The following is a 27,165-nucleotide window of genomic DNA, read 5'->3' on the forward strand; positions in this document are numbered from 1 at the left end:
GCAATCATCCATAACAAACTTAGGAGCAGTCAGTAGAGAATCTCCCCAATTAATTCAATTCAACAAGGAATCATTGAGTGTCTCATATTAGACTCATAAAGGAAGTAAATTAATACAAATTAAGTTCTGTATGGTTTCTGATTTCAGGAAACTCATGTTTAGTTTTATAACATATCTTCAAACTTCCACTTAAAGATGTGTACAGCCTGATGATCAGAGAATTTGAGTCACTTGGTGGTTTGATTTTGTTATTTTCTACATGTCTAGCTTCTTTATCTTACCACACGCTCATCTGTCCCTGGATTCTCTTCTCCATGCTGAAGTGGACAACTTGCCAAACAGAATCTTATGAAACAACAATCTACACCAAGCTGGCCTCTCTCTTCCCATTGCAGACCATGCTGTTCATACTTCTACTTCAAAAGAGAGTAGGGCAAGGCTCAGTGCATGTTTAAGAAAACTTTTATAGTTGAATCTCACTAAAGCTGTAGGAAAAAAATCCTAATCCCTTTCTATTCATGTCTTCTTTCTGATTTTTGTTTTGTTTTTAAAGAATCTAACCTTTATTTTCTTTATTTGTTTTTATATGGTGCTGAGAATCAAACCCTGGCCCTCACCCCTGCTAGGCAAGTGCTTTACTACTGAGTTACAACCCCAGCCCTTTTTTCTAGGTTTTGATCTACAAGATTACACAAAAATGATTAATGGTCCCCATAATCTCAATTGAGCTAAAAAACTAGATGTGTTACTGTCCTCCCAGATCTGAAAATAAGGCATATAGTAGAATAATGTGGATAATTTAAAAGCAATTATTCCAACAAAGATTAACAACAAAGGAAGAGAGCTCAGAAGCCCTTAGTAACTCAGAAAATCACCAGGAAAAGGAGCCCCCTCCAAAACTGCTACTCCCTCCAAGAACTGGTGTGGAGAGAACTGACTGGCTTCATTGTAATCTTTGGGCATGATGTCATAGTCCCTGGGTCCTGACTGGTGTCTTTTTAGACATGCTGATGATAGAAATTTTCCCTGAACACCCAGCATCATAAGTTACTCATTTAACATGAATAACAGTAGCAATAGAGTTAAAAGATCTTTCAATTCTCTGACACCACTCCGCTCCCGGCTCCCCTGGAGACCAAACCACCTGGCCATGTCATGTGTGTGTGTCCTGCATGGGAGAGATGGACTATGAACACAGCAGGGATGGGTTTTTATCTCTTCCTGCAACAGATCACTTTGCAAAATCCTCTAATGGCACTGCCTCATGGGAGACTGAAAACTATGGGGGATTAATTTTATAAGAAATAAAACACTTTGGTGCAGAAATGACTCCATAAATCTTTATTGAAAATGTTTCCATCTTAGCAGAATAACCCAGAAAGAAACCTAGATGGATGATTACAAACAAGGCATTGGGCCTCAAGATAAGAAGGGGAAAAGATACCATTTCAATTCTAACAAATACATACTTTGCCAACTTTAGCTCCTTTCTAAGGGTTGTTTCTGCATCTTCTCAAACCCTTAAAGAGCTGGAAAATCTTGCACAGATTTCTATGGGAAACCAGGGGTTTAATCAAACAGGATTGAGACTTCCCTCTCCCTTGCCTGCTCACATACTGTCAACCAAGATGTACATTTGTCACCTATAATGCTGTGTAAACCTTTTTAAATGAAACATTAAGTATGAATAAAAATAATTCAAAATATGTGTACTGGGGTTTTAGGCAGATACCAAGAAATTTGGGTTGAAATAGAACCCAAAACAGGAAAAACTTCTAAAGAAGGCAACTTTGTCCAGGATTTTTATTTAAAATAGCAAAGATGTGTCAAAGACACTGTTCATTTCCCAGCAAAGTCTATTACTTCTATGTGGATTCCAGTGACCAGAATGACCACCTAATGTTGACAATGGTGTCATCAGCAGATGATGTGCTGGTTCCCAAGGCACACATCCACCATCAGGAGCTAAGCACCCTGGCAATAACTGCACCCAGTCCCCTAAAAATGATGTTTCACCCGCAAAAATAAAAGAGAACATTTGAAATAAAACCTAATGGTAGTTCTGGCTAAGGCTCTAGAAACCCCCAGGAAGGATGGTGTTTGGAAGGAAGAAACCCTGGCTCCTCATAATGCTGGCTTATAGGTGACCTAAGACATTTGAAAAGTCAACATAACAGCACTAAGCAGAACCCCTTGCCATTAGGCTTCAGGGGGTATGGCAGATGGTCTAGAGGGGGACACAAATAGACAAACATATCCATCCTTTTGACAATTCAGCTTTCCTTGGAAATATGTCAAGAAGAGCTTCAAAACTAACTCTTAATGCAGTATTTTTCCTGAATTCATTGTCCATTTTAGAAATCAAGTAAGCTGGAGCTAAATCCCTCTTCAGCCTTCCTCTTCTCCCCATAAGACCCAGCTTCCCCTTCCACACCCTACCCCAAGCCCAATGTGTGTTCCCAGCCCTCTTGTATCTCTCTCCCCACTCACTGACCTGCCCCTACCCAACCTGATGATCCTCTCCCATCCCCACTTGTCGCTATGCTGAGCCCCAGCCTTGAGCCTTTGCTGCCTAGACTGTAAATCTAGCTGAGAACAGCAAACAAAGGAGCAACTATGAGAACTGACAACTCAAGGACTCTGGCACCAGGTTTGCCCTGGGCTGCCTCACCTGGGACATGCTGGCAGGGCTGGTCTCCCCGCAGGACACCCATACATCTCAGAATTACAGAGGGTGTAACTGGCCCTAGGACAGTTCTACAGGGCTGCTGCTGCTATGACACAGCAGAGGACACCGGAAAGAGAAGGTCTTCTCTGAGGAAGAAGACATGATAGAAATGGAAACAACGTGGGCTGCAGAATTGGCAACACTTGGCATAAAATATTATCCCCAATATCCCTGTAATTCTCTCCCCAAAGGAAGAGGACTGAAAAAAGAAATAGGAAAAAGAGAAGGAAGGGGGAAGGGAAGACTACAGTTCTACTTTTGGGTAGAAAGTGTAGTTATGAAACGATCGCTCCAAACAGATATGAATCCGAACTCAACCCCTGCCTCGTTTATAAATCCCAGTTTCAGGGAAAAGGACTCGCAAGTGGGATCCAGCCCTAGAAGCCTTCCACAGAGAGGGTGTGGTTAAGCTCATAGGCATTGCTATCTTCTTCCTCCAACAGCAGCTTGTCGATGGTCAGGGAACTGATGGCTCTCCTGGGGTCGTCCATGTCCTGAAGGACTGGCTCAGGAATAGAGATGGGGAGCTGGACAAACTGAGGCCCAGGCAGGGCTGGGGCTGGAGGCTGGTACTGCAGGGTGGAGGTGGGCAGCGTGGAAAGAGGCTGAGCCCACGGGAAATAGGTGAGGGGCGCTTGGTGCTCTGGGCCCTCCAGCTGGGGTCCCACCGTGGGTGTGGCAGCACTTCTCGTCTGTGATGAAGAAACACAGGACCAAGGTTTAGCAGCCCTGGCACGTCCACCTGCCCACCCTTGACTCAAGAGTCACCAATTCTTCCCTCAACTCTGCCCTTCCCTGGTTTCTCACTTCAGGGGCCTCCACCTCCTCTTTCTCAAAACCTCCCTCCAGGGCGAGCTGGACACACTTAAACTGTATCCATCATCTGTCACTTGCTAGCTACATGTTCATGCTCATGCTACTTCCCAACTCAGAAGCTCCATTTTCCTCATCTATTAAATGGGATACAAATAGTAGTGAAATCCTAGGGCTGAGCAAATTAGAGAGGATTTTCTAGATTTCATTCAACATAAAATACATCCCAATTTCAGAAATCTTAAAATGTGAAAAATATACATATCTTAAAGTCTGAAAATACATGTTAAAGAATGAGGCTGTCACATAGCTCAGTAGATGTATCTTGGAGGTGGCTGCTATCCTGCCCAGACACAAAGGCAGTCCTGGCTTTGGCCTCTGAGGTCTGGGAGGGCAACACAGCTCCATCACTTTCTGGTGGTGACCAGAGAGGCCCAGCCCTTCTGTGGCAGGGGAAGCACTGCTCTGTCAGTGAACAGGGCCTTCTTTCTGCTCCTTGTGTCTTCTGCATCCTCTCCTCCAGTCTCTGAGCTGCACGTGGCCATCACACCCCATGGTGCCCCATGACCCTCCAAGGTCCAAGGCCATTCTTCCAGGTGCTCCATGAACCATACATCCCACCTTTGCAGTGACTACCTCCCAGATCCAGCTTACCAGAGGCAGCACTTTGATCCCGCTATTTCATAGTGGAGGAAAGTATGCAGAAGGGGAGATTCTCTGTGTGAACTGATGTTGAGATGACCAAAATCTCCCCCTTTCATCCCTATTCCCTTGTCATCTCTCTCCAGTTCCCACTGTGCCTTAAAAGTAAACTAGCTACTGGAGTCTCTTAGAACAGAGCTCTTTTTCAACTTCCTGGGGATCTTGTTACAACACGTATTCAGGTCCAGGAGGTCTACAGAGGGACCTGGAGTTCTGCACGTCTAATCAGATCTCAGGCCATGCCAATGCAACTGGTCCAGGGAGCACAGTTGGAGTAGCAAAGCTTTAGGGTATTTTTCTCTAGCATGGTGGAGCTGGAAGCTCCCAACATCCAGGCTGGTGTGTACATTTCACTGTGCACATCCACTTTCCCTCCTTTGACATGAGCCCTGTAAGCCCAATCCAGCAACCTGAAACTAGAAAGGATCTGGGAAAGCCTAATTATTTCCATTATTTCAAAAATCCAAAAGGAGACCTTCATTTTTGTGTTCCCAACTTCTATAGGTCAATTGCAACTGCAGGGTTCCTTGGGCAGGGATAGAATTACACCAAACCAGCACCATACAGTTCTTATCTCTGCTGATCAGAAGTGCTGACTGGCAGCACAAGCCAGCTTTGATGAGTTAACTCACAAAATAGCAAAACAAATAAATTATTTCTTACTAAATACAGTTTGTTTGATACACAGAACATTTCAAAGCAGAAGGTGGAGATGATGAAAGGGAATAAATAAAGAAAAGAATCCTTGGTTTTGAAATGACTGGGAACCATTATGTCCTCCCCTCCTGTCCACCCCAGTGGCCCCTGATATGGAAATAACTTGTCTGAGCAAGGCGTTGAAACATCTCTGGAGCCAGCCAACACACAGGGCCCCCCCCCTTCCTCACTGCAGAAGCAGAGATCTCCACGTCAAGGATAGCTAGGTGGGCCCTCCACAGGCCTTGCCAGGAAGGTGCAAGAGGCAGGGAAGTGTATCAGATGACACTGGACCCTCCAGGGAACCCAAGGGACATGGGGAGCCAAAACAAGCTCCACCTGGAGGGTGGGCTCTGTGACTGCTCATGAGACCCAGATCTACTTCCCAATTTCCCTGGAGTACAGCTGGGTACCCCCGCAACTATAGGCCTTTTCTTTCCTGCACACTGGAGGGACTCCCATTCCTTCGGTCACATATGTCACACCATTCACACAAAACTGTGACTGCTTTCCTCCATTCCTAGGGGTGGGGGCAGCAGCAGGCAGGCCCTTCTTTTCCTGCCTGGCACTTGAAGGAAAAGTGGTTGACATTGCTTGGTTGACACTGCTGGCAGACTTTGATATGATGACAGTAAGTAACATTTATTGAGTGATTTCTGTATGCCAGGAACTGTGCTAAGTCTTCCACATGCATGACCTCATTTCATCCCAACAACCACCCTCTTGTTAGTATTTCCATTTTACAGATGAGGACACTGAGGCTCAGAGAGGTCAAGCTACTAAGCCCAGAGTTATATAGCTTGTAAGTAAAGGAGTGGGGATTTGAACACAAGCAATCTGACATTAGAGACAGAGCTCAAAATTTGTGTACGACCATAAAAAAATAAATAAATAAATAAATAAAAATTAAAAAAAAAAAAAAACAGTTACCCTACAGTTGGATCTGCCCCAAAAATAGTTTTCTGCAAAGTTCTGTCACCTTTTGTTCAGTCTGGAAATCTTCTGGCTATCCCACTGTTAAGTGAATAATCATTCCCTGAGTTATCTGAATTGAAAGGCAGAGCTTACCTGGTATCCCATGCACTAAGAACTTCAATTTGTCACTAAGACTCACTGCTTACAGGCCAGCTGGAGAGATTCAGGAAAGAAGCAGATCTCCCCCACCAAAGGGAATAAAAGGCATGACAAGACAGGTATCTTTATGGGAGATAATTAGGAGATAAAAGTAGGAGCAGAACTTCCTGGAGGACATGGTAGACTTAGATAACCTGATAATCCTAGGAACCAACAGCAGGGGTCAGAAAGTCAGACCTGCTTCTAAACAGGTGCCACAGGCAACGGGTACCGCTCTGTCTTGTGTGACATACCGTGACGTTAGTGATGAGTGGAGGGGAGGCATAGGTCAGCACTGAGGAGGGCCCCACGACGGTGTAGCTCGGGCACACAGGCTGCACATACATGTCAGCTGAGTAGGGACAGCTGACAGCTTCATGGGACACATACTCAGTGTAAGGTGTCCATGGGGTCAGGGGCTGGAGAGTGGCTGGGGCAGGTTGGGAAAGCCAGCCGGCACATAGGGCCCCCTCCTCGGTCACTGTAGAAGCAGAGACTTCCATGTCAAGGCAGGAAGGACCTGTGGGAGAAAGGAAATTATAGAATTGCAGATGCCAACCAGAGCGGGGACTGGAGAAGACCAAGGCTGTGGGGAGCTCTTACCCACTGTGGTGTAGGTTGCCAGGGGCTGATGGGGCAGCACCACCTAAAGGGAGAAGAGAAGACAGGACTGGTGTTTAGCCATCTCCAGTCAGTTCTATGCAGGAAACCCGTCTAGGGACCCCAGAGTAGAACACATAGGGAAGACTCTCCCTTGTCAGAATAAAACCCTCCAGCTCATGCCCCAACCATTTAAAGGGGTTTGTGTTTCCATTTAGCAAGAATGCTGTACATTTAGGGAACTGACCCTTCCTCTTCCCAGAAGGAACCCTCAACCCACACCAAGAAGTGTGTCATTCACTTCCTGAGGCCCATCAACAGCTCTGTTCAAGTCAGCCCCCTGAACCTCATCCCACCTCAAAGGAATTGGTAGGTCCATCTCCTACACATCACTATGTAACTGCCTGCCTTCAAACCCCCAAGGGGTACACTCCTGCCCAATCCCCCTGACCAGCCCCCACAACACACTGTGACCCTCTCACCGCGGTAGGCGTAACAGCTGCCCCACTGCTGGCATGGCCACGCTTCCTCCTCAGCAGTTCCTTCACTGGCTCCTTCACACGGACACCCTGGTATGGCCGAGGTGGGGCCGGAGCTTGTTCTGGAGCTGTGGCTGTGGAAAGCAATGTCACTGGAGCCTGTGGCCCTTATCAGACAAACCCCAAACCCAGGTGCCCATTGCCTCAAGGATCTGCCTGCTCTACTAAGTTGTGCTTGAACACAAGGACCACCTGACACTTCCTAGAATATTCGCCTGGTATTGTCACTCTTCCTGCCCCCAACCCCTCTGTGGCTCCTTCACACCCAGAAGTTGATGCCCAGCCCCTCTGTCTGAAATTGAAAGAACTTCACAATGAGTGCTGAACCTGTTTTTCTAACTACTTTGCACACTAACAACTACATAAACTTTGATTTCCACCAGAAGGTCTATCTTTTTCTCTACAAGGTTCCTGCATGTCTTAACCTCCTCATATCTTGAGGTTTACCACAGTCAGATTCTCTCCTACGTCTTTCAAACCCCTGCACCCTATGGAATTTCTATAGCCATGACTCAAATATTTCCAGATCTGGTTAGTATTCATCATAGGTGGCAGCAGATGATGGCAGAAAGATCTGAGTTCAATGGTACATGCCTCGAATCCTACCCCTGCCACAATTTAGCTGTGTGATCGTGGGCAATTTACAAAACCCCGTCTGAGACTCTGAATTTATCATCAAAAGATTGTTCTGAGAAGTCACTTAACATAGTAAATAAGAAATAAACTACATGCTTTGAATAAAATCAGGTGCAGAGTAAGCACTCAAGAAATTTGTATTCTGCAGGTATTAGTTATCCTTTTGGTATAAGTTTCTAATGCCCCAACTAGATTATAAACTCTCCAAGGTGAGCTATTACACCTTATTTCTCTATATCTTCTCAAGTTATGTCCCTAATGAGCTCAGTAGCTATTTGTTGATTAATCAATTGGTGATTCTTTAAAATGTGCTGCCATTCATCTTCCCTTCCCATCTCCAGTACCTTTTAATGGGCTATAGCAAGTGACACCAAGTTTCTCTGGGACTCCCAGGAAATAGGACAATCACATAAAGGTGATCTATATAACCTGGAACTACAGTGCCTACCTTACTGCTAAAAGGTTTTCTTTGCCTTTGTAATCAAAGCCAAGAAACCAAAGCACCAACCCAAATATGGACCAGAACATAGGGCTCTTCTTGACCAGGGAGAGCAACCCTAGCTGTGCTGTGACAATGTGCCTGCTCAGACAGCCTGTGGCTTATGGGCCCTGGATCCTTGGAGACCAAGAGTGGTGAGAAGCACTGACTCTTAGGACTCACAAACAGAGCCCATTATCATCCACTGATAAGGTTCCAAGGGACCTGGACTCTGAATCAAAGGTCCGGAAGCCTGGGTATCTGTTAAACCCGGATCCACAGTGCTGCCTTGACTGAACTTTGCTCAGCAAATACTCAGCTGATAAGATCCCAGGCCTGAGTCAGCACCAGACCTCCCTCTGGGCTCTCAGCATCAGCTTGGCCTTGCCTCAAAGCCCAGCAGGCAGAGAAACTTAGGCACAAGTAGCAGGAAGGAAGCAAGCCCAGGGACAGATGATGCGCATCAGGCTAAGCTTCAGACACATCAGCTGGGGTCCTTCATCTGACAATGTAGCAGAATCAACTAGAGTGATGCAAAATACAGACAGCCAGGCCCTTGCTCCTAGAAAGTCTGATTCTGGGAGACTGATGTAGGCCTAGGAATCAACATGGATAAAAATCCCTCCAGTAATTCTGAAGATGTGCTGGGATTAGAATCACTGATAAATCATCCCTGATTTAAAAGAAGAATCTCCCTACAACATCCCAACAGATTAATTATCCTAATTTTAATTTTCCTTGTCATAACGAGTATTCTCTACTGGTATTCATTCACTCTTTCAGATGTTCCTGAGCACTAGGAGTGCAGTCCTGAACAAGATAGACACAGCCCCTGCCCATGTGCATCATGCAGTATAGTCAGGAAGAGAAGCAATAAAACAGTTACCAGTGGAATGACAGTCACAGGAATAGCTGGAAATCCAATTGGAAACAAGTGTGGGTGGAGTGACATGACTGTGAACAAACCTGTGAAATTTAGGCTGACACTTGAGTGTACAACAGGAGGAGCTGGTCTAGTATTTGTGCCCTGATCACCCTCACCTTGCTTCTAAGCAGCAACAACAATGGACTGGAGAACCAATAGCACTGGTATTCAAATCTAGGTTGCTATTTATTGCTAGAAAATTCTCAGATTTATTTAATTATTCTGGGCCTCAATTTCCTCATCTGTAAAATGACACTAATTACTCCTTCTTAATATAATTGTTTTGAGGATTAACTGAAGTGATACATGGGGAGATCCCAAGGCCAAGTTCAGGCATATGGTAAATGCTTAATACATGTTTTTCTTCTCTTCCTTCCACCATCCTTTGGAGAAGTATAATATCAGGAAGTTCTTCCTCCTACTGAACCTGCCTTATGAAAAGAAGAACTTTATTTCCTTACATTACTTTCTAAAGAGACTCCCAATTCATCCATTTATAGCTTCCTCATCCATAAGATGAAGATCATAACTGTATGCATGCTGTAGGATAATTTGATAACTATATGTAAAGTGCTTGCAATAGAACTCGGCACAGGAAAAGCATTTGGTATATGTGAACTAATATTATCATTAGAGTAATATCCTTTCCAGCATCTGAAGGTCTTGGAGACCCAAATTAACTTCCCAGTCTTTAACCAATTCTCAGTGACATTTTTTTTAACGCCAAGCATTCTTTCTGGGTGTTTCATTCCCATAGTAGCTCCACTTGCCATGTCTCTATCTGCTCATTGATGCTCTGTGCTGCCCACAGAACCTAGGTGTGGCCTCACTTGGCAAAGAGCAGGGATAACTGCTTCTCCCATATTCTGTTTACTCCTTCTCAGGGTCACCCACAACCACGTCAGCTTTGTTCAGTCATGTCACTCAACTCACACTTGTTTCTAGTTGGATTTCAGCTATTCCTTTGGCACAAAGTGCAGACTAGGGCACTGTGCACTTGTGAAAAATATGGGGTATGAGGTTATCTGGGGTCCAAGCACTGTGGTCACCCTGTAACCTTAGCTGGGAGACAAGAAAGGCTCGATCACATATACACACATCTCAGCCCAGATCAAAGACAGGTACATTGCTCTCCCTGCTTTGATTTGCATATACAGTTCTGGGGAAGGGCCCAGAGGCCTCCTAGTTCCACTCCCTACCAGGAAGGGGACACACCACACACTTGGCTGGATAGAGACCAGCTGGGCACTTCCAGGATCTTGGGCTTCCTGCCTCCTGTTGTTTTCAAATCAATGAACAAAGAGGGTTTGGAGGCGGTGCAGTGAGCAGAGGGTATCACCCTCTAATGCCTGGACTTCCTTGGAACCCAGCGTCAACAGATGTGTCCCGAAACAACAGAGTGTATGCAGAGCAATTTCTAAGTCCCCACCTCCTGCTATTACAGTTCCCACAGCTCCCAAGGTCTCCTGATGCCCACTCCTGTGTCCAAAACCAACTTCCAAGGAATCCTGTAATGACTCCACCTGAGAAGACAATAGTGGGGCTGCTTCCAACAGTGTCTGTGCAAAATGCTCGTGAAATATCAGAATCCAAAGCCTCAGAACAATTCCCAAGGGAACTCAATAGTCAAGTCCCTTTCATACCAATCTATGTGGAGCAACAATGGACCTGTCTAATTCCACAGTAAACATTGTACTTCTAACTGTCATCAGTATGAGAAATGAGCCTACAAATACAACTTTGCAAGAGGAAAAGAAGTTTGTCTGAAATAATGATTGCCTTACCTCGGGGCTGCTGGATCCCTGAATCAAACTAACTTTAAAACAACTGAACTGGACTGTTTTAAAGATTTTTTTAAAGAATTTTAAAAATAATTTCTTAAAATAACAATTAAGAAGACTATCAAAAGAAAATAAAAGAACAGATTGAAATAATACATTAGCAGAGAAGATGAAAGACCAATTTCCCAAAGTAGAAGTAAAAAGAAATTTTAATAATCCCCTGATCAAATTGCAGCTCCAGGTAGAACAGCCTTAAAACCTGAAGCTTTCTCACTATTTAACCTGTGGTTTGAGGGCCTTTTAAGTCTCCCTGGGCATTCTGTCACCCATCACAGAAAAACCTGTCCACCTAAACATGAACCTCTTGACCTTCATTGGAAATCTCCATTCTGGGGCTGAGAAGTTCAGCATATTTCCTTTCCATACCACTAGAAGTCAGTTGCCATTGGGGTGTAGGGGAGGAAGGAAATTAATTTAGAGCAAAACCCGTAAATCTGGCCCCAGTGAGGGCTTCCCTTTTCCAAAATGAGCAATGAAAAAAATATGAAGGTATAAAAAGTCAGCAGAGTATATTTCAGTTCCCTCTGCCACACACCCAGACATGCTTCACATCACAAAAATAAGAGTTCTGCAGCTGCCATTCCACTGGAGAGTGCAGAGCATGACAGATTCAGGCCAACAGAGTACCTCACATAGCATCCCAGACTGCACATTTGTGCTCGCTCTGCACTAAGTTAAGGATACGGGATTCTACTGATTTAAATAAGCATGGTGTTCCTGTTCCTTGATGGAGGTATAATAAAATATTGCTGAGGAAACATGCAAAATTTCAGCGCATGTTTATTTAATGACCTCATGCAAACCACATTCACGCCACAGTACAGAAGCTACTCAGCTAAGGAGACAGGTCACCAGGCACTGGTCACCAGTAACCAACCTCTCTTCCAGAGCAGATCTGAAAGAGCCCATCTCAGACAGGCATTCATTTCCTACAACAGCCTCCAGGATACTCTTGAGAGAAGACCCTTCTTCCAGGCTTGTTCCCTTGTGATTTCCCACCAGGTAAGCAGCAATCTGAACAAGAGTTAAGAGAGCTGCTGGGCTAGGTGGGATCCAGGATAAGCATGCATCTCTATCACACAGGAACCAGAGAACAGAAATCTTTCCAACACATCTTGACACCCATCTTGACAATCTTCTCCACTAAGAATTCTTCCCATTCGCAACTGATTGAACCTCAAGGTTACAGGCACACAAGACCTTTTTGAAAGATAAAAACTTTCAAGCCCAGAAGGACATGCAACACAATATTATGACAGTCTATTGATTGCTCCAGGTTACCACTGTAAAATCTTTTACTGCTGATCTTCACTATTATTTAAAAGAAAAAAAAATTAACTAAGGAAAAACAAAATTTTATTTTTACTTCCAGCAAAATCAAAAGCAAAAAATTGAACAATAGGAATTAGAACCTAGGGCTAACAAATTTGACTTAGCTTCTAACTAAAAATAAAATCTGAAAAGTTACTGAGATTATTCACTTGAATGTAAAGAACCTTGTTTGTGTTCATGGCCTAAGAGAGTTGTGGTCTTCTGGAAAAGTAGACTAAACGATTTCCTAATTGAAATGCTACTGCTGGTGCTCTTAGGGTGAAGGTCTGAGTCAAATTTGTTCTTTACATTTATGGACAATGACTGACTTTTCTCCAAGCAGGAAGAAAGAACTTGGGCTTTGGCCAAATTTGGACTTGACATGCTACAGAAAATATTTCCCACCCAATTTACTCTAGATTCTAGTTTCCGCTTTTTGTTTTTTTGTTTTTTGTTTTTAATGTATGCCAACAAAGAGACCCATATACTTGTAATTGTGAGTTTTTCATTCACTAATGTTTGAACTGAGGGGAACTTGCAGCCAGGACATATAAATACATCACTCATATATTCTAGAAATCTAGATAACACTCAAGGCCAAGAAGAAAATATGAACAATGAAAGAAGAACAAAGGTGGGAGATGTGGCTTTAAAGTTGTTCAGAAGATATGAGAGAAAATGAACTAAATTAGGATTTGATGTTTCTTGTCAGTCTGCTGGGTCAGCCAAGGTGTCATGGCTCTGTCATGACCAGAGGCTGGGATGTCTCTATCAAAAGATCTCAAAGATGGTGGCAGATTCTGGTCTGGCCAGAAAAGGAGAAGAATCAGTGGCATTTCCCCTCCCTGTGTCCCCACTCTAAGGTACACATTCATTCTCAACACCCCTGCACTTATCAACCACAGGTAAGTACAATAGGAAAAGCTCAAGGAAGGCCACAGTCACTTAGAAGCTCCCCAGACCTACGTGAGCTGAGAGAGACTAGAGAAAACAGTCCTGACAAAGAGGACCAGGGAAGGCTCACTCCTAAAGTACTTTTGGAGTAACTACAAAGAGTTTAGTCTTAGAGACACAGAGCTCCAGACCTTATGGACCTAGGAACCTGGTGATTGCTATGTGAAAAGAAGCCATAGCCAGTGAGGACACCCACTGTGACCACACAGGGACTCCTCTCAAGTTACTTTAGGTATAAGTGGAAAGTCACTTGCCCACAGCCCACTCTGACCCACCAAGCTCCTGCCTAAGGTGTTCCCACTCAGAAGCCTCAAGTGTTACTTGGATTGCCTCAAATGTTCTGAATGTCCCACCCCATAACCTCAGATAGCATCAGCCAAAGACCTCAAGTGGAAAGGCTCCTGTGTAGCAGCAGCCCTCTGATTCTTTCTTCACAAGCACCAAGTGTCCAGGTGTCCATTCCCCAGGTGCTCTCCTCACCTTCCAAACCACCTGTTCACCCTCCCTCCAAACCTCCTGTGGAAAAGCAGAGCATGGAAGGGTGTTGGATCCACTTCTTCTTTATCCAGAACCAGGTAGGTTGAATGAATGGGTGACAAAAGTCCATGTGTTTCCTGGTCACAGTCTTAACTCCCAAGAACTCTGAAATAACCACACTCACATTTGCATGATGATCTGTGGCTCACAAAGCCTTTTACTCAAATTATTTCATGTGAGGCCACACCACAACCTCTGAAGTATATAGGGGAGACATTCTGCTCCCCCTCCCTTCTTTTACAGATGAGGAAAGTTATCTTTGGAGATATTTGATGACTTGCCCAATACTACATTTAAAATAATATCATCAAGCAAACCCAGGACCTCTGATTCCCAACACAGTACATTTCTTCCTCATCCCCTTCCTCCTTCCTCCCTGCCTGCACAAGTACCATTCATTTCTCTGGAGTTTAATCATCAAATGGTCCAAGGGTAAATCCTAACTCTCCTCCTTCCAGTTGGGGTATGAGCTTTGATCACTCTGATCCTGTGCCCCTTGATAGCTAGTTCCCCCAAGAAATATTGTTTCCCAGCTGAGGGAGGAAAAAGCAGTCCACAAAGAAACTTGCCAGCAGCCTGTTCATGTGAAGAGTGACAAGAACTGAGAGACTCAAACAATTCCCCGCAAGGTCTTATTTTTGGTATTTTTCGACTGAAATGACAGCAGACAGGTCCACCTGAGAAGCCAGCTGCATCTGCCCGCCCTTTACAGAAACTGGGGTCACCAGAGCAGAAAGGGTTCCCATCTCAGATACACCACATCTCAATGCAGGGGTCAAGATCAAGAGACCCCTGGCAGAGCATTCATTGAACAAGTACTTAATAAGTGTAACATGCTAGGTCCCTGCCCTCAAGGAGCTTATAGTCTGCTCTTGTGCTTATAGAGAGGAAATCAAATAATAGCAAAAGCAAATCTAGAATTACAAACTGTGACAGAGCTGCATCTGTTTCAGAACTGAAGTAGTTCTGACTTGTTTGACTTGTTTCCACCTCCACCTGACTCAGTAATGCTTGAATGAGCAGCAAGCTAGGGAGCCCTGTTTATGGGGACTGCATAAAGAGGACAGGAGCAAAAGTCATGTCAGATCTCTCTCCAATGCAGAGAGAGGTCTGGGGTTAGAGTCACTCCATGAGAGTGAGTCTCATCCAAGACACTCAGAGTGGCAGGCCCTGGGAGAACCATAAGGATGTTTCACTAGGTGGTATGACCCTAGTTTGGATGATTAACCCACCAGGATAAGAAGAATCCCAGGGACTCAGATTCTAATATGGAAATCAGCTGGTTTCAGAGATTTTAAATCTAACTATCTGAGAGTCAAATTTGCAATGACTTTTGAGCCAGAGTAGAGCTACCCTTGATGAAGTCATAACCAGTTTCCATCTAAGGGTGGATTTATTTCATATGGAAGGTGAGGAAATAACCAAATAAATCCTAAAATCCTTGGCATTAAGAAGTAGTATAGACTGGGTACAGTGGCACACATCTGCAACCCCAGCGGCTCAGGAGGCCTGAGGCAGGAGGACTTCAGGTTCAAAGCCAGTAGCTTAGTGAGGCCCTAAACAACTTAGTGAGACCCCGTCTCATAAATAAAAAAATTTTTAAAAAGTCTTGGGATGTGACTCAGTGGTTAAGCATCCCTGGGTTCAATCCCCAGAACCAAAAAAAAAAAAAAAAAAAAACGAGAATGAGGAAGAGGAGGAGAAGGAGGAAGCAGAAACAGCAACAGCAGCAGCAATGGTACAGTTTGGGTCTTGGACAGATCTAGTTTGCTAAGCCTGTCACATTCCTTATTACCTGTGTGACCCGTGTAAAACCACTTAGCATATGTGTGCATCAGTTTTTCTCTCTGCAAAATGAAAATGCCATCCATCTTAAAAGATTATCACAAGAATTGGGTAAGGTTGACACAGGCATCTGGTGCATAATAGATCATTTTGGGATGACATATTATGTCTTGCCTCAGCTTTTTTAAGAGCAGCAGGCCTCAAAAGGGGAGATAAAGGGCCTAATCTGAGATCTGGAGAGCAATAGACCCTTATTAGGCATTGAACAAGAGAACTCAACCACCCTGGGTACCCACCTCAATTCTATAGCAAGGAAGCATCATAGAAAGGGATGGGGTAGAGGAGATGGATACATCTTTCCTTATTAAATAAAGGCCTGAATCTAGAATTGCCAGTCTGATTTAGGACAGGAAAAAAAAAATCTGTGGGTTAGGCAACTGGAGGAGACAGCTGGAAATTCAGTTGTTTATTCCCTGATTAACCTTTATCTAATTTTGATTTTCTTATGAAAAAAATAAACTTTTCCTGAAACATTCATGTAAGGACCACTCCCTTGGAAGGATTTTCAGACCCAGCAACAGTTGTGCATTTAACATCAAATCCAAAGGCCCAAGATGCAAGGTTCATGGTGGTCCATGAACAGTCATCATGAGTGGAAATAGTCCTGATGATGGACTCATAAGAGACAAGTTACCAGTCAAGATGCATTTTGGGGGGTAATTCTCAGATTTACTAACCAATGGACCTCATGATGTGGGGGATTCCCTTATGAAGGACAGTGGGGAAGCGGAGGGGTTATTAGAATATCAAGTTTGGGAAAGCTGTCACTAGGTTAATTGTTAAAGAATTTCCCCTTCCCCTTATTTACTAGAAACACACAAAGACTGAAAACATGACCTTCACATCTTTAAAACTCCACAAAGACAAATACAACGTGCTTCCCAGCAGTTCACTCTGTAAGCCAAGAATCTGTGAGCAGCCACCATGAATCTTGCTGAAAAGAGTGAAGGATTGATCAGATCGGGTGGTGGTCTGTGATCTGAAGAACCCTAGAATATAGTTATGGTGCCTTCAGGTGCCAAAAGAGGGACAGAGGCAGGAAATATGGAAGTAAATGAGCAATCTGAACTCTGGATATCCCCTCAAAACTGCTCCTTTTTACACTGGGGTTCTGCAGATTTGGTTTGCATAAAGATAATTATGACCACAAAAATTGTGTCTATCAGCCTTTTCATCCTTGGATGATCTTTCCAATGCTAAGATAGATTTGTATGTCCCAGAATCTAAGCAATGAACTTGACTATCATCAATTCTTCAGGACCTAAATACCATGCCATATGTTCCATGGCATGTTCCCTGATCCCATTGACTCCCCCTTCTTGCTGAAGATAATTTATTTCCAATTATTAATTTCTCTAGCTAGACATAATTTCATTATTGGATGGATGGATGGATGGGTAAGGCAGAATGGGCTGAATTGACCTGGCTTTCATTCAACAGTAAGACTTTCTCCTATTTTCAACCCTTTTGCCTCTCTTCTTTCCTTTCTTTTCTCTCTCCTCAACATTTCTCAGACCAGAAAGTTTTAATAATCTTTATTCTTTTCCTCACCTTCAGTTAAATGTATGATTCTTTCTATTGGATTAAAAAGAAATTCAGCTTTTCTTAAGGGTGGTCAAATCCTTTTTGGTCCCAACACCTGGTCTGAAAATGATTCTAGTTTATCATTCTTTGGCTACCAGCTCTTCCCAGAAAGTGGTACTATGAAACCATTACTAAGAAAAGGAGGTAGCACATTGTTGTTTCGGTTTTCGGTATCATTAGTGCTATTTCTTGCATATTTCAAGTGTCATTCTCCTCGCTACTAGTTTATAAACACCTTGGTCCAATCTGGTGAATTAAAACACAAACACAAGTTTGCCCATCACTACAAGACTTACTAGCATCCTACCTTACTAGTGTGGTAGGGTAATCACAGCCAGGTTGGTCACAGAATGGGCAGCTTAACCATCAGCATGAGCCCTGATCGTGAACCCTATTATTAATTATAAGACTAGGAATACATACCCTGCCATTTCACCAGAAATGCAGAACTCAGAGGGCATACAGACTGTAGTAGCCTGCACAACCTTGTCCTCAGAAGTAAAGTGAAAGAGAATAGGAAAATGATAGTAGTAACTACTATTTATTGGTTCTTTCTTAATGCTAAGCACAGTATACCCCCTAAAAGGGAAGAGCCACATCCGTGGTGTATATGTAAGAGTGGTGGCAGAAATAGGCAGAGGGACTTGGCAGCATCACAAAACCATTAGGCATAAACCTAGAAGCTAAGCATTAAACCACTAATGGCAAACAAAGAACAGAGATGTCCTTCTCCAACTTAAATTAAAACCCTAGTCCATGCCTCACTTGCAGTCACACACAGAGATGGGAAAGGATAGACTGGCCCTTGCAAAGTCTAGAAGGTTCTTAAGGAAGGAAGTTCCCAGGAGGCAGAAGCTTGGACTCCCAACATAGGCTGCCACACAGGATTTGCATTAGAGCTGCTCAAAAAACAGATGTGTTGGATTATCTGGGGCAGACTCTAGGTTCCTCTTTGAGCCTTCCATTAACCAAGATGTCTGCAAAGGGCCCAGTGGAGGAGGTGCAATAGCAAGCACAGATCCTGTTTTCTTCGATGAGTAAGCTGAAGCAAAGACCAAACACATCAAAAGTGAGTTCTCAAGGTATGAACAGCCATATGTGGGCTGGTGGGCTTCATCTTGCCCTCGGCCTTTACCTAATGTGGAAGGCCTGGACTTTCACCAAGAGCACTTTCTAAGTGCGTGGCAAACAGGGCAGCTTAGCAAGTCAATACTTGAGGTCTGGGTCAAATTAATTTCACTGTGTGAGTGAGTTACTAACCTAATCTTGAAGCTTCAATTTCCTCATCTATGCAAAGACTTTGCAACAGAAGCTATGCCATGGAGTTTTTATGAGAATTAAATGAGATAACACATTCAAAGCGTGGCAAAGACTGGCAGTTGTCACACCCAACATCTGCCTTCTCCCTCCTTCCTAACAACCCCTGCATTCTGGAGTGTGGCAGTGTGCCCAGCTAAACAGTTATGCTGTTCTCCCTCTGAAGTAGGAGTGGCCGTTACATGTTAGGAGTTTTGTGTTGGGGGAAGGGGCAGTGATAGAGGGACATCATTTTTTGTTTCTCCCTTTTCCTCTTTGTCCTTGTCTGAAAACGTGAAAAAGAACATGAACATAGGGACTCGAATTACAGAGATAACTACGAAGAAAGCTTGAGGACAAAAGCCATATGCCATGGACAGCAGACCAGAAAGACAGGGATGTCATTAGTACAGTATAGACTCCATACAATCTCGAGCAAATGAACATGAGCTTCTTTTACATGACAGAAAGTATGTCACTATTGTATTTAAATTTCTATTATTTCAGGTCTCTTCATGAGCAACAAAATAAAATCCAAACGAGTCCAACAGAAATTTTGGTACACCGCATGGCACCAAGTAAGTACTCAATGCCCCGTAGCTGCTGTTTATCACTATGTAAAGGATTGAGCATGTTCTGATCACAGAATGTAAAATCCAAAGGTAAAGTAGAAGCCACTGATTTCAACCTCCAAGTCAGCAGTTCTTGACCTTGACTGCACATTAAAATCACCCAGAAAAGCATCTGAAAATCCCACTGCCCAGGGAAATTTAACCAGAAGTTCTGAGTTGGGATCAGTGTTTCCTAAATCTCCCCAGAGTATTCCATTGTGTAGCCAAGGCTGAAAAGGACAGCTCTAAGCAGATGCAAAAATCCATTCCATTATACTATGGACTCTTGAATTAAAAGTGAAATAAATCAAACCCCCAAAACCAAAGCCTGAATGTTTTCTCTGATATGCAGAAGCTAATTCACAATAAGTGGGGTGGGATAGGGGATAGGGAAGAATAGAGTTACTTTACATTAGGTAGAGGGGTGTGAAGGGAGGGCAAGGGGTGTGGGGGAAGGAACTATAGTAGAGTGAAACAGACATTATTACCTCATGTACATGTAAGACTACATGACTGATGTGATCCTGCGATATGTACCATCAGAAAAATGAGAGATTACATTCCATTTATATATGATCAATCAAAACGTATAAATGCATTCTACTGTCATGTACAACTAATTAGAACAAATAAAATTTAAAAATTAAAAAATATATATGCTCTAATTTTTATAAGCACATAAGAAAACTCAGCAATTAGAGCTGGAAAAGAACTTCAATCAAGTTCAGTTTCCTTGCCCTTCGCCAGGAAAAAACAAGTTCCATTTCACATGAGACCCAAAGTGGTTAGGTGGTTTGCTGATGGCCCCGTGCCTGATTTTCTATGGGGCAAAGTAGAGTCCTTGTCTCCTGTCTACAAAAATAAGGCCTTGTCTATAGCACCTCACAACCAGGACAGGAGGTTTCAGTGAAGCCCCCCTTCCCATCCAAGGCAGGCCCACTCTTGTCAAGCAGCAGTTCCTCAAAAATGAGAAAACCACAATGTTGCTAGGTATTTCCTAAAGGTGAAAACTATGTTAAAGATCACATCACCAAACTTTGATTTGGTTGGTTCAGAATGAGAAATTACTGGACATCTTCATTTAGTCAAAAAATAAACTACTTTTGGAAGAAATTAGAGGAGAGAGAAACTGATATACTTATTTTGTAATGAGAAAGTTAAAAACAAACATTTATAGGACTTCTTAATTAATCAAATGTCACACATTCAGTGAACAAATGTAGACACCGTTGATTCTATTTTTGTTTCTCACAGAAGAATAGATTTGCAGCGTATGTTGAAACAGAGCTTTCAAAATTTCTGAGTAACTTTCCGGGTATAGAGAGGGACACATTTGGCATTTTACTGTAGTAAATATAGGGAGAAAGAAGTAAAACATCCACCATGAAAACCATCTGCTCTTTTACCAATTACATTTGTGTGCTTGGTAGATGGGTCACCTATTCCACATACAGAAGGTGCCTGTGAATTCATGTCTCTCCTTCGGATTCAATTTGTCTTTCACAGCAAGAACCACTGAATCAGCATTTTGCTGTGGTGCATGCCTATAATCCCAGTGGCTCAGCAGGCTGAGGCAGGAGGATTATGAGTTCAAAACCAGCCTCAGCAACTTAGCGAGGTTCTAAGCAACTCAGTGAGACCCTGTCTCTAAATAAAATATTTAAAAGAGCTGGGAATGGGGCCTAGTGATTAAGCAACCCTGGGTTCAATCCCTGATACAAAAAAAAAAAAAAAAAACACCGAATCATGGATAAACTTGGTAAAGATGTTTATTAGGCTCATTAGGTAAGTAAAGGTTGTAACAGAGAACAGAAATATTAGAGGTTGTCCACAGATGTTAAGTTTACTTCTTGTTATAATTGTGTCTGATCTGTGTAGGTGACTTCAAGGTTCAAAAAAAAATTATATGTATATTTAAATTTCCTTGTTTTTAAGTATCCTAAAAGTGTTGCCTACTTAATGGACCCCTAGGTTAAATCCTAAGAGCAGAGTTTCATGTTCACGAGAATTCTGATACCCTAATTTATCTGTTTGCTAAACCTCCTCTCTGTTCAAGTTATCCGAGAGCAAAGTCACATCTGTGCCATAATAATTTGATTATAGCTATTTCCTAAGGTGCCTCCTTGGGTACTACAATAAAGATATATCAAGGCCAGGTCTATGGGACATGAGACAACCAGTCAAAAGAAAATCGGTTGTTTGTTTTCCATTATCATTAGATTTTTCTTAATACTAATGAGAGTGATAAAATGCAGTTGCCAATTTATTTCCTCTCTAACAAGAGGTGTTGAGTGTTTTATACACATACAAGCACTTTTAAGGAAGTTCAATCAAATCAATTTTAGGCATTGGACAAAGTATTTAATAAATTGGCTGCAAGTTGTATCTACCATTGCCGCTAACACTGTCCAAGCCCAGGATACTGAGTACCCCAAGGAAATAAATACTCAAAGTACCAAGCAAATCATCTAAGACCAGAGGGCATAAACTTTTTCTCCAACAGACCAGATGCTAATTACTACAAGCTTCATGTGATGTACTGTCTCTGTCACAACTACTCAACACCATCATCACAGCAAAAGCAACCTTGGATGATATGCAAACAAATAGGTATGTGTTCCAATAACTTCATTTACGAAAACAGGCAGTAGGCCTGATTTGGCATACAGGCCATATTTGCAGATTCCTCTTTTAGACAATTAGAAAATGTCACTAGATCCTAACACCCAAAAATATTCTGATTGAGGCTTTTTAGCTCTTCTAACCAAAGAGTAGAAAAGGATATACAAGAGGGAGTTTGGCATAACCCTGATCATTCAAGTTGGGCTTACCAGATGGGAGATGTCTGGTGGGGAAGGCACTAATTGAGAATTCGGAGAACTTGATATCACTTCACCAATATTCTCTACTTTAGTTCTCACAAAAACTAATTCAAACTCCCATTTTCCAGATTTTTAAGAATGTGAGAAGATAAAATAACTTATTTGAAAGCTATCTGTCACCTCCAGCCCTATCTCACTCCAACACTCATTCTGTTTTCTCTGTTCCATTACTAGTTGGGGTGGATGTTAGTTCTATGCTATGTGGGACGGGCAGGGCCAAGTGCAGAACCGGGGAGAGAATCCGCAGTTATCTAATTGGCTGGTCAAGTAAATTTTTAATCCATAGTTGGGGCCTGAAGATCATTTCTCTGTGCCAGCAGTTCTGAGTTTTGTCACGCTATTCTCAGATCTAGCAAAGCCTGTGTTCACATGTAGTCCACCAACAGGGGTCATGGGCCAGGTAGGAAGGAGGCAACTTTTACAGAGTGAATGTTTTCTTAACCCTTTCCAGAACCCCAGGGCACAGTCATTTCAGCTCATGCCTCCAGGGTGTTTTCTGAAAAAGAAAGTGCTTTTCAGCACTCTTGGTGTCTGATTTCAAACCCTGCCCTTCCATCAGTGATTCTAAGTGGGCCGATGATGCCGCCCTTTTTTTACTGGTTTTCCCACAGGGTTTAGTCACCCAGGTGCCCTCCCCAAACACCACATACGTGGGTCCTGGTTACAAGGATAGGTGCAGTGCACAGGGCCTTCCCTAGTTTTCTTTAAGGCTGTAAAAGACAATTAAAGAGAACTTTGATGTGTGTTCATCTGAACATGTAGAAATGTTCACCCCAGTTATTCTACTGGAGAGCTTACAATTTCGTTCCCCTTATGAAGGAGTTTTGCCACACCTGGCTAGGCCCCAGGCTGTGAGCATGCCCTCTGACATACCCTTTATAAAAAAGCAAACTTTTCATCTCTTAGAGAACATTAGAAAATAAAAAATGTAATGCATAACTGAGAAGAGAAAATATTACCTGGGAAGCAAACCATCTCAGATGCTGATACAGAACCAAGCAGTTAGCATCATTGGGAGACACTGTTGCTTACAAAGGATAGCTCTGCAAAAGGGGTATTTTTTTTTTTACTCCCATTTTAAATATGAGAAACCAAACAACTGAAAAAAGGAGGGACTCACACAAACCCAAATAATTCAGTTCAAAGTGAGAGGGTATATGGGTGCTTAGAAGCTCCCATAAACATTCCCAATGGCGCTGGCTGCCATTGCTTCTGGAAGGATAGAAGCTTTCTTTATCCTCTTTCTGGTAGAATTGTACAACATCCAAAGAAAAATGTTCCTAATTATCTTGGAAGGAGTCCATAACTCCAAATCCCAATTAAAGTTTATTTCTTTTTATTTATAAAAAATGCATCTCGAAATCAGGAAAACTACCCCATTCACAAATAGCTTCGAAAAAAATAAAATACTTGGGAAAAAATGCATCTCACATCACAATCTGAGAAATGTTGAAGTCACTCCTCTGCATCATGCATTAATAAATTCAATTCCAAAGAATTTACACGAGAAATAAAAACAACAAATTATATAGCAGGACTGTAAGTCACATTTTAATTAATGAATTTATAGTTTCAGAACTTCAAAGTATCCAATAGAATAGTCCTTTGTAAAATAAACTCCCTAATTTACCTTTTTCTGTAGATCTACAATCTCTTAGATGAAGTTTGCTCTGTGGTAGGGTGTGCCTGAATTAATTAAAAGGCATGTAGAGAACTAAGTACCTTTAAAAGAATAAAGCAATATTTTTGGTAACACTTCTTACTGAAGAAGTATAGAACTGAACCGCCATAAGCTTCATCTCTCAAGAGACTGTTGAGTTACTTCATTTACCTCATAAAAGGAATATTGCAGATAATCTCTTTATGATTTCAAAGATGAACAACACAAGTTCCTATTTAGTCCACATAATGGAAAATAAAGTTCACAGTTGTTCCATCGAACTCCAGGGATAAAAACCAAGATCAAAGATAAAACCTTCTGTCTTTCCGCACTGGGACACACAAGTCTTACCACAGAATGGGAAAAAGAACAAGTGGCAGAGAATGAAGTGACTAAAGACCCAGTTCTTAAAACCAGTTTTCCACCTTGTGCCAACGCATGCCCAGAAACAAATGACCTTCAGCAGAGAGCTAAGTTATTGAGGTAGAAACAGGTCCACAAAACCAAACAGGCTGAAGAGTATCTGCCTATAAAAATAAAGTCCCTCACGTAAAGAACTGCACCGCTTTCCCCTCCAGCCCCAAACCTGTATCACATGTGGTTTTTGTTTTGTGAATCATAAACTGCCCTTTCTTCACCACAGTGATTCATGCACAGAAGCAGAGATAGGATGAGCTGTCCCACCTTGGGACACTAGTTCATTCCCCCACCAGCCTGGAAAATCAGCATCACCTCTGACAGGTTGGTTTCGCCACCAGGCTCTATCTCGCCCACCCTCTCCCTCCCTGCTCCCCAGTTTGGAACCCAGGCCTTGTGGCCCCATCACCACCACCTCCCCAACTCCAAGCCAACGGGTGATCTCCTGGCCCCTGACTGTGCTTACTTGACTTTGACAGCCACAATCAAACCACTTACGCTTTTGCCAGAGCATGGCCTGTGACAGGATGTTGCCTTTTTTCTTTGAAGCAGACAGTTTGGCTTCTTTAATGTGAGACCTGGGTGTGCTTTCCTCCAGTGGAACCACCGCTTGCTCTGAGGCTGCTTCCTCGGCTTTTTAAAGGCCTGAGTTCCCGCTGCGTGGGGGCACGTCATCACATCCTCCCACCTCAGGCACGGGTGCACTTTTTCTTCAGCAGCACTGCCTGTCAACCCACTATGGGTGCATCCTCAGAGACCTATTGGCTACAGAGTGCTTCACACACAGAACCAGCCAGCTGGGACTGAACAACCACAAAGCACAGGAGGCCGTGGCCATCTGCGCAGAGCCACAGCGTGATGTCCTGTGTGTGAGGGTGTGAAGGTCTGTGTGAGTGAGATGGTGTGAGCACCATGGCAAGTCTTGGACCTCCTCACACAATGGGGATCCCAAAAGAACTTCTGGAAAATACTGGTTTTTCTCTGGTGCTCATTCTGGGTTCCACCACCAGGACTTCGGCAGGACTCTGTCTGCCATGGACGCTTGCTCAACGGGAAATGCGATTCCCAGGGGTCACTGATTCTCAACATCAGAGGAAGCACCTGTCCTCCCTTCAAGCCTCACTAAACAACCTCCTCCTCCTTTAATATTGCTTTTCTGTTTATTCCACTTTGAAATTCAGTGGCCCCTCCCTTGGCCCCAGTCCCCACCAAAACCGTAAGCCTTAATTTTGTTAAAATATGGAAGACATTGATTCTGATGGTAGATATGTCCACAGAGAAAGAGGCCAACTCAGGGAAGAAAGAAGATGCCCAGGCCCCTTAAATGGAGCTGGTTTCTTAAAGGGATTTTGTTGGCACAGTAAGAACAGGGCCTCTCTCCTAGTGCCTCTCACAGGAGGAGTCAGGGGCTTAACGCCTATATTGTATGGAGTGTGAGCCACGAGGATCCTTCCTAGTGTGGAAGCCTTCTGTCACTGTATATCTGAAACCCACATGCTCAGAATCCAGTGATCCAACCAGTCTGGGGTGAGACCACTTGACCAGGACCCCCTAAGCCATGTCTGGTGCCTCAGAGCAATCTTGCATCTGACACTGACATTCTCCTCTCCCTTCAGCCACAGAACTGGGGGCACATAAAGCCCCTCCCAATGGAGCCCTTGCCTTCCTCTCCTGCACATCTTGGCTGCCCTCCTACCAGTGCCTTCTAAGCACTGCTGAATATCTGTGCAAACCCCTCCTTTGACCCTGTGCCCCCTCTTGCTGGGTTCCTCTCCTCTCTTCCCCATCTGAAAATCACCTCTTCATTTTTCAAGATCCAACTCGAATGTATCTTTTTTTGTAAAAAACATTCTGACTCACCAAACCTCTCGGCCAAGAAAATATCCATCCATCTTTTCTCAGCTCTTGGAGCACTTGGTCTGGTCACTAAATGAAGGGATATTGTTGCATGATCCTGTAGGTTCCTCAAGGAGGTTTCATCTTTTTCTCTCCAGGGTTTCCACAGGACCTGGGCCATACTTACCTCTGAAAAACTTCACTTGATGAAGTTACGGATGACTGTCTCTAATGGGTTATCTGTTTGAGGGCAGGTCTTGAGGAGAAATGTTCACATAAACAACTCACTCACAAGAGAGAGAGGGCTGTCTCCTGGCTGTTTTGGGCCTCACCCAAAGCCTCTAACTGCAGGATGATGGGCAGCCCGGCTCTGAAAGTAGCAGCATCATAAAACCTTGGGCCTCTTAGGCACGTCCATCAGGCCTGGCTCAGTCCCAGGAGACGTGGGTTCCCATGAAGGTTCTGCCATTCACTACTCTGTCCCCTTAAACAAGTCACAAAACTCTTTTAGTCTCAGTTTCCATGTTTATAAAATAAATAAGCGATTCTCTGAATGTCTCATAGATTCCTAGGAGGATGTGAACCCTTCTGGTCCTCTCTCACAGTGATCGTATTTTGGTTCTTCTTCTCTCCAAGTCCATGAAAATAAGAACTTTATTCATCTCTGTTTCTCCTCGCAGGCCTAGCATCACAATTTTCATAACCTAATAAAAATTACTTACTATGTCCAGGTTCCATGTGTAGCCTTAAATACATTATCTAATCTAGTCCACACACAACAACTCTATGAGGAAATGTCTATCTGTATTGTTCCAAGAAACAAACGCTTAGGAAATTTAATTTGCCCAGTGTCACAGGGTTACTAGACTGTTGGGTAGGTGTCAGACCTAAGTTCATCTGATGACACCCAGAGCTCTAAATAATTATACTAGTGGATATTCATTAAGTTGAAATCAGTAAAGGGAAAATGGCAGTCACATTAGTATAGGATCAGTATGATTTAAACCTGGAGCAGATCAGTAGAAGTTATACCTTCTGGGGTAAATCCCTACCCTCTGGAAACAGGGAGGAGGGGAGACCCAGAGGTGTGCCAATGAATCAGATTTTGTACACTAGCAGACCCAGACAAATAATAGAGGAAGGGAAAACTAATGGCCAGAC

At 43.3% G+C, this 27,165-nt stretch overlaps 1 protein-coding gene and 1 long non-coding RNA gene across 2 annotated transcripts in view; one reads left to right on the top strand and one right to left on the bottom strand.

The window, feature by feature from the left end:
* LOC124958092 (uncharacterized) overlaps positions 1-27,165 on the top strand; it is a 70,850-nt gene that overhangs the window by 35,717 nt on the left and 7,968 nt on the right. Inside the window, exon 2 of the long non-coding RNA XR_007103834.1 lies at positions 19,106-19,176. This is a non-coding gene — a long non-coding RNA (uncharacterized LOC124958092). The remainder of the gene's footprint in view (positions 1-19,105; positions 19,177-27,165) is intronic.
* Positions 1,336-24,765, bottom strand: Pou2af1 (POU class 2 homeobox associating factor 1). The gene is made up of 5 exons (XM_047515790.1): positions 24,667-24,765; positions 7,135-7,265; positions 6,656-6,698; positions 6,307-6,572; positions 1,336-3,420 (listed from the first exon to the last, which is right to left on the bottom strand). The coding sequence occupies exons 1-5, from the start codon at positions 24,680-24,682 to the stop codon at positions 3,106-3,108; spliced, it is 771 nt and encodes a 256-aa protein (XP_047371746.1). The 5' UTR covers positions 24,683-24,765; the 3' UTR covers positions 1,336-3,105.

Source organism: Sciurus carolinensis, chromosome 11, assembly GCF_902686445.1.
Source record: "Sciurus carolinensis chromosome 11, mSciCar1.2, whole genome shotgun sequence".
In the NCBI taxonomy this organism is placed as follows: domain Eukaryota; kingdom Metazoa; phylum Chordata; class Mammalia; order Rodentia; family Sciuridae; genus Sciurus; species Sciurus carolinensis.

Excerpts from the sequence above, each read along its gene's own strand:
- Pou2af1 (XM_047515790.1), bottom strand. Across the intron at positions 6,573-6,655 it reads GGCAACCTACACCACAGTGG|GTCCTTCCTGCCTTGACATG; the intron begins GTAAGAGCTCCC and ends TTTCTCCCACAG. Across the intron at positions 3,421-6,306 it reads CACTCATCACTAACGTCACG|ACGAGAAGTGCTGCCACACC; the intron begins GTATGTCACACA and ends TCTTCATCACAG.